The following is a 7,827-nucleotide window of genomic DNA, read 5'->3' as shown; positions in this document are numbered from 1 at the left end:
AAATATGACAGCTCAGACACACAACGCATGTGGCAAGGACAACAGGCCATCCCGGACTACAAAGGCAAATCCAGCTGTGAGATGCCCACTGAGACCTCCCTCCCAGACAAGCTCAACACATTCTATGGTCGCTTTGAGGCCACCAACACCGAGCAATCCAAGAGGTCTTTCTCTGCTCCGGACAACCAGGTGCTTCTGCACTCCGAGGCTGACCTGAGGAAAACGCTTTGTGAGTGAATACTCATAAAGCCTCCGACCCAGATGACATCCCTGGCCACGTTGTCACGCCTTGGTCTTAGTATTTTGTGTTTTCGTTAATTAGTTGGTCAGGCCAGGGTGTGACATGGGTTTATGTTGTTGTATTTCGTAGTGGGGTTTTTTAGTTATTGGGATTGCGGCTGAGTAGGGGTGTTGCATAGGTTTGGCTGCCTGAGGCGGTTCTCAATCAGAGTCAGGTGATTCTCGTTGTCTCTGATTGGGAACCGTATTTAGGTAGCCTGGGTTTCACTTTGTATTTCGTGGGTGATTGTTCCTGTCTCTGTGTAGTTTCACCAGATAGGCTGTAATTAGGTTTCACGTTCCGTTTTGTTGTTTTTGTATTTTGTATCAGTTATTTCATGTACCGCGATTCATTCATTAAAGACATGAGTAACCACCACGCTGCATTTCGGTCCGACTTTCTTTCGACAAACGAAGAACGCCGTTACACACGTCCTCAGAAGCTGGTCATGGCCCACATCAAGGCCAGTAGCAAGACACACTGGACCCATTCCAATTTACCTACCATGACAACAGATCCACGGAAGATGCCATCTCCATTGCTATTCACATGGCCTTATCACACCTGGACAAGTGGAACACCTATGTAAGAATGCTGTTCATTGACTATAATTACATTAGATTATATTTTAATCATTAAGCAGATGCTCATTCAGTATTCAACACCATTGTTCCCTCCAAGCTTGTCACAAAGTTTAGGGCCCTGGGTCTCAAAACCACCCTCTGCAACTGGATCCTGTACTTCCTGGCTTGCAGGCCACAGTTTGTGAGGATTGGCAACAACACCTCGTTCACTCTGACTCTCAACACGGGACCTCCAGGGATGTATCCTCAGCCCACTGCTGTACTCCTTGTTCACCTATGAATGTATGGCAAAGCACCAGCTCCATCATCAAGTTTGCTGACGACAACCCTGTATAACCAGATCTCATAGTTTCACTTCGAATATGCAGTAATTGGATGAATGTCTATTTTTTTACTCATTAATTCCACGTGGTTACAGGGCTAATTCCGTGTGGTTACATGGTTAAAACAGAAACAACTCAAAGGGTTACGTTTAGGTATTAATTCACAGTGGTTAAGGTTAAAGCTATGGTTTGGGGAAAGCAGTAAATAAAAATGGCCATTTCCATTTAGTCATCAAGTAATCCCCCTGCTTGCTAGGGAATTGTAAACTGCTGTGGCATAGTGGTCTTACCAGAATGCTCTGGTTCTGGGCTTTGTGAGTTCAAGCCCAGTGTTGTGCCATTGTTTTTCTTGGTGAGCCCCGAGGAAGGCATATATCGACGTCCTCAGGACCTTTTCAAATATCCAAAATCAATGTCTGTTTCTAGTGACCAGCCTGAGTAGAAGCCCAATCACTGACAATGACGAGTCAGCCTAGAGGGAGGATGTCAGAGTTCTGGCAGTGTGGTATCAAAACAACAACCTCTCCTTCAACGTCAGCAAAACTAATTGATTTGATTGTCGACTTTAGGGAGGAGGACACACCCCGATCCACATCGACGGGACTGAAGTGGAAAAAGTCAGCAGCTTCAGGTTCCTCAGCGTCCACATCACCGAGAACCTCACATGGACCTACAACACCACCGCCCTGGTCAAGAAGGTGCAACAGCGCCTCTACTTTCTCAGGTGGCTGAAGAATTTAGGCATTCCCCCTCGGGTCCTCTCCAAATTCTATCGCAGCACCATCGAGAGCGTCCTGACCCTCTGCATCATGGCCTGTTACGGAAATTGCTTCGTTTACGACCTCAAAGCCCTTCAGCGGGTACCGGAGGATCGGGTCCCGGCCTCCAGGCTCATAGACAGTTTTTACCCGCAAGCCATCAGACTACTGAACTCTTGAACCGGGACTGATGCCCGGCACAACAACTGTTTTTTGCATTGACTCCCTGTACCTTGACACACTGACACACGTGCACTCACTCACAAAGGCTCACACACACACACACACACACACACACACACACACACACACACACACACACACACACACACACACACACACACACACACACACGACTGCTGCTACTGTATTCCTACTGTATTTATAATACTGCACAACGTCCATTTGTTATTGCACAATTCATGTGTAAATGTCCTATTTCATTCGATTGAGTGACTTTTTGTAGATATTTTAGCTAAGTTTGTATCCTATTTAACATTTAGAATTTATTTTTCTTGTACTCTTTTATTCAGTTAATAACTACTTTCCTATTGTTGTTGCATTCTCGAGAGGTAAACCTGCAAGTAAGCATTGCACTGTGTATACCACGTACATCATGTGTATAAAATAAACAAACTTGAACATGAACAGATCTAATGAAAATGGGGATGCATGCCACCAATCCAGGGCGGGCTCTAGCCTTTTCGGGGGGATTTGATGTTGGAGAGAAAAATGCTCAGCTTTAAATGTAATATTCTGCAATTCTACACATTTTGTCATGGGGCCTAGAGAAAATATTGCAGTTTTAAAGCAAATTTTCTAAAATTCTTTACATTTTATGTCATGTCGGCAGAGAGAACATTTAGCAGCCACTTATGCACTTATTGCCTGAGCACTAACCTAACCACCCACAGGAGGCTGAGCCACACCATGACAATTTTATTCTGGGTGTCATTAGAGTTTGAGTAAACAAACTGCTGTACACTGTTGTTTTCTTTGTTTAAAAGGTATAAAAGGTCAGTGATGTGACAGTGACCGTAGTTTATGTGGAATAGCCCACTGACACACAACATACAGTATGCCTATGTCTACACCACGGCAGTCTGGAGAAACATACCAGGTGATCCGGACTTACATCCTTTTTTAGACTTAAATCCTGTTTTTGTTGTTTTAGATGTTTAAAAAAAAACTTTTTATAATTCAAACAGCAAGGACATCAGAGGGGGAGACAAGGCAAGTGGGAGAACGAGTGAGATAGGTGGACACAGGGATTGATCCATGGTCTCTGGTGGGGAGATGTATATATGACTTATGCAAGGGGGTTTTACCACCGTATGGGTCTGCACGACTTGCCTCCTGTTTGATTCACACGCTACGATTGGAGTGTTTGTCAGTGTAACAGTAAAGTAAAGGCTGGTAAGCTGAGACGTGTCAATTGTATGTTATTCAATATATTGATATTATTGAACTACACTAGGGATGAATGAAGTTTGTTGTATAGATTACTCAATGTCCATTGCAGCCACAGATACCAATGTTTTCCATGGTAATGCCTATGGGATATAACACTTTGAAGAGGAATACCGTGGCAATAATGCAAAGAGTTTTGGTCATCGATGGCAAATCTAAGAATTAAGGATTTATGAGACATCAATAAGAGATTGATAGTTTCACCTGATAGACACTGCTACCCTTGTCTTGTGAGCCAAATATATCTACAAATATTTCAATGTACTATTAGGAAAATGGAAAACTCAACACAATTCACATCATTTATGCTAGCTGGATATAGTGACAGTGGACACTTAAAGTACTTCTATTTGATTATATTAACTGTGTTATACATCTCCATAGTCTTTGCGAACATTGTGCTAATCATGGTTATATGTATGGAGAGAAGCCTTCATGAACCCATGTATCTGTTTCTGTGCAGTTTGTTTGTGAATGAGTTGTATGGTAGCACTGCTTTGTTTCCTGCTCTTATGATTCATTTGGTTTCAGATGCCCATTCAGTTTCCACTGTGTACTGTTACCTACAGATGTTTAGTATATACACATATGGATCTATTGAATTCAGCAATTTAGCAGTCATGTCCTATGACAGGTACCTTGCTATATGTTATCCACTACAGTATAATGTTGTCATGACACCCAACAGGGTGTGTATTTTAGTTTGTGTAATATGGTTGTACTCTTTCGTAAAATTCATCATAACACTGTCTTTAACTATTCGTTTGAAATTGTGTGGGAACATTATAGACAAAGTGTACTGTGACAACTACCTGCTGGTGAAACTTGCTTGTTCAACTTCAGACACAACAGTTAATAACATCTATGGACTCTACGGTGTTGTTTTGTCTGTCGGCATCCCTTTAATTACTATTTTGTTTTCTTATATTAAGATTCTGACAATTTGTTTGAAATCTTCCATTGAGACCAGACAGAAAGCTTTCAGCACCTGTACTCCTCATCTGGCCTCGCTGCTCAACTTCTCTTTCGGCTGTTTCTTAAATCTGCTCCAGAGTAGATTTGATAGCCCTATGAGAAATGTTCCAACTGTACTTCACACTATTTTATCAGTGTACTTTCTGATGTGCCAGCCACTTTTTAATCCTGTTGTGTATGGAGTTAGGATGACTAAAATCAGACAGGCTTGTAAATACATACTACCTGTAGGTCTGTACCCTAAAACATAAGCTAAACATTAGTGTGACCTTTTCTGTCCTGATTGTTAGATTTTTGTGAGGTTGACTTGTGTGTTTTGTTACTTATAGTTACCATAATGAATGGGGGTGAGGATGGTGAAAATCAGACATGTAAAACATTTGCTAATTTGTGAAATATTGTCATTTACCTTTTATTCACTTTATAAATAAATGGAATTGGACTCGTCTGCCTGTCAGGCCTACTGTCCCCCTATGAACCTCCATTAAGGTAAAGCCACGCCAAACAGCTCCATGCCACCAGGACCTGTATACCCACAACAGAGGGCCGTTTCTTTTGCTCCCAAGCACCATGCCTTTGGGACTCCCTTCCTGACAATCGCAAGGCTGCTCAGACTGTTGGGGCCTTCAAAGTAGGCCTTATAACTAATCTCTACGAGCCTTCCCTTCCTTCTAGATTTTGATGGTTGCTTTCAAGGTTTAGTTCTATATATATATATATATATATTGTATGCTTTTTTTGTTTATCTTTTATTTGATGCACTTTGAGATTATTCTTGCATAATGAAAAGCACCTAAAAAATGTAATACATGAATATTATTACATAACCAAAAAAAACAGAAGTTCATTACTTTGAATTCTTACTTATATTGACAGCTGTATCTAAGTATGTAACAGCGGATAAACTGATGTGCAGTAAATGTGGAAAAGGTAAACCCACCTTATAGCCCACCTGGCACCATTACATCCATCCTAACAGAAAATAGGCCCTGTACAGTACATACAAGCTTGGGGATTGTTTGACATTTTGAGAGAGATATTAAGGGAAATACTGTAGCATGAAAACCAACTGTATTCTGTCTGTGATCTGGATGCATGTCATGTTTTCTGAGGGCCAACTGTTCAATGTAACATGATATATGTGTGCCAGCTATCTGACAGATGACTAGCTTTGGTATTCTTCATACCAGGAAGGCAACTACCTGGGACACAAGAGTAACATGTTGCCTAATTTGGATAGCTTATTCCGTCCTCACAAAATCCAGATAATTCATACATAATGATAAATATACTGTAAATATACTGTATATACTATATTTAGCAGACGCTTGTGTCCATAGCAACTTACAGTTAGTGCATTCACCTTAAGATAGCTAGGTGGGACAACCACATACCCATCTTGTTTTTCCAGGGTTACTGTAAAATATATTTGACCAACAGAATAAAAGAAAACAGCAAGGGTAATGATGATGTATTGCATGTATGAAACACATTTGTCATGTACTCTATCCATCCTGTTAAAAGCTGTCAAAAGTTTTGGAGTTCTGTCAATGAAAATTATGTTACACCAGTAATTTGGTTTACTCCATCCATACTTCACCATGGGGACAGCAGAAGCCAATAACAAGAGCATAATAAACATGTTTATTGAGTCATTAGGTGCCAGGTCATTAGTCCACTATCACCTCATTCCCTAGGAACCAATTAATGCAGCTATTAACCTGTAGAGACCTGAGGGGCTCCAGGAGAGGAACGGCTGGTCTTGATTGCATCCCAAATTGTACTCTATTCTCTCTATATATATTCCCTATTCCCTATATTGATCAGAGGCCTCTGGTCAAAGGTAATGCACTATATAGGGAATAGAGTGCCATTTGGGACACACAGCTTCTGTCATTGAGTCTGGGTTGATAGGCTCTGAAAGTGTACTGTAGGCCTAGGGAAGCCCAGAGTGTCAATAACGGTCCTAATTGTTACCTAAGCAGGAAAGGCTCAGGGCCTAGGTTTTAGACTATAGCTAGGACTCAGGGTCCTGCATTTTTCCCTATTTTCCCTGGTTAGATCATATGGTCAGGAAAAACTATAGTGCCCTAATACGTATATAGCCTGGGTACCGGTCTGTTTGTGCTAACATTCCACCCCTTGTCATTCCATACATGACAAGGAGTTGGAATGGTAGCACAAATAGATCTGGGGCCAGGCTACAAACGATGACATCTCCTCAGACTGTTGTGTTGCCTCCCTCATTCAGACTGAAGCTAACAAGGTAGTCCCTCAACAATGCCAAGATACCTGCCAGTGGTTGGGAACAAGAATAATGGACAGATTCTCCATGAAAGTGTATTTTAGTCCAGGACTATACTTAATCTGGGTCCAGGAAACCGTCCATTGAAATGGCCTGTCCTTGGTGTATTTTTTCATCAATGCCATCATTATCTCCCTGAGATTGCGACTGCAATTTTGTGGTAATGTTATAGACAGAGTGTATTGTGACAACTACTTGCCTGTGCCTTCTTTAGCTATTTCCTCTAAATAAGTCTTTTAAAGAGACGAAACAGAAAGCATTTACCACCTGTACACCACATATAGCCTCTATGCGGAACTTCTTATTTGGCTGGTTATTTGTGATTCTACAAAGCAGATATAAAACTGCAGATCTTCCAGCCATACTTCACACTATTTTATTTGTTTATTTTCTGGTATGTCCACCACTTTTCAATCCTTTTATGTATGGCATTAGGATGGTTAATATCAGACAGGTGCGAGGCCTTAACCCCAAAACATAACATGATTGTTTATTTTTGTAATATTGAATTATGTTTTTCTTAAGTTGCTATAATTGACTATACAAATGTGGCCCAAAGATAATTAAAAAAAATCTTAAATTTTGTCATATTATGTCACTGAGAATGTTTGTCATATTAGGTATCTGATCTTTATAATTCACCAATTAAGTATGGTGTTCCTCAAGGATCTCTTCAAGGATAGTTCTGATTTTCTACAGTTTTCAGAATTGGGCTAAAAAATGATATTCTGCTGGCAAAAATGTGTCATTAGGACATTCCCTGAATATCAACAAATGGTTGCATGAAGTGGTGAGGACGTTGTGTCATCATCACCTGGAGGTTTAGTTCCCGCTTTATCCCGGGGACTTCCCCGATTACTTAGATTTTGTTTAAATTTCGATTTCATTTTTTCGATAATTTTAATGACCTCATTAATGGCATCTCTTCAGTTTGTTTAGTTCAGTTTGGAAAGAATAGGGTTAATAGTGAAGTGAAAATATCCAATCAGGATTTTTCTTTGTTGGTCTTTTTGTAAAAAAAAAAAAAAAAAAATAAAAATCGAGCTAGCTCAGCCAGCCATTGCCTAGGTCTTCAGAAGCTGGGTGGCAGGTAGCCTAGAGGTAAAGAGCATAGGGCCGGTATCCGAAAGGT

The 7,827-nt window shown here is 40.7% G+C and overlaps 1 protein-coding gene across 1 annotated transcript; it reads left to right on the top strand.

Annotated features, from left to right (window-relative positions):
- Nucleotides 1–3,687: 3,687 nt before the first annotated feature.
- Nucleotides 3,688–4,641, top strand: LOC135545041 (olfactory receptor 11A1-like). The gene has a single exon (XM_064972697.1). The coding sequence runs from the start codon at nucleotides 3,691–3,693 to the stop codon at nucleotides 4,639–4,641; it is 951 nt and encodes a 316-aa protein (XP_064828769.1). The 5' UTR covers nucleotides 3,688–3,690.
- The last annotated feature ends 3,186 nt before the right edge of the window (nucleotides 4,642–7,827 follow it).

Source organism: Oncorhynchus masou, chromosome 9, assembly GCF_036934945.1.
Source record: "Oncorhynchus masou masou isolate Uvic2021 chromosome 9, UVic_Omas_1.1, whole genome shotgun sequence".
NCBI lineage: Eukaryota > Metazoa > Chordata > Actinopteri > Salmoniformes > Salmonidae > Oncorhynchus > Oncorhynchus masou.
Note: the sequence above shows the minus strand (reverse complement) of the source record. Positions and strands in the feature narration are given on the sequence as shown.

Bases quoted from the DNA above. Each gene is read 5' to 3' on its own strand.
- LOC135545041 (XM_064972697.1), top strand. From the start codon at position 3,691: ATGGAAAACTCAACACAATTCACATCATTTATGCTAGCTGGATATAGT.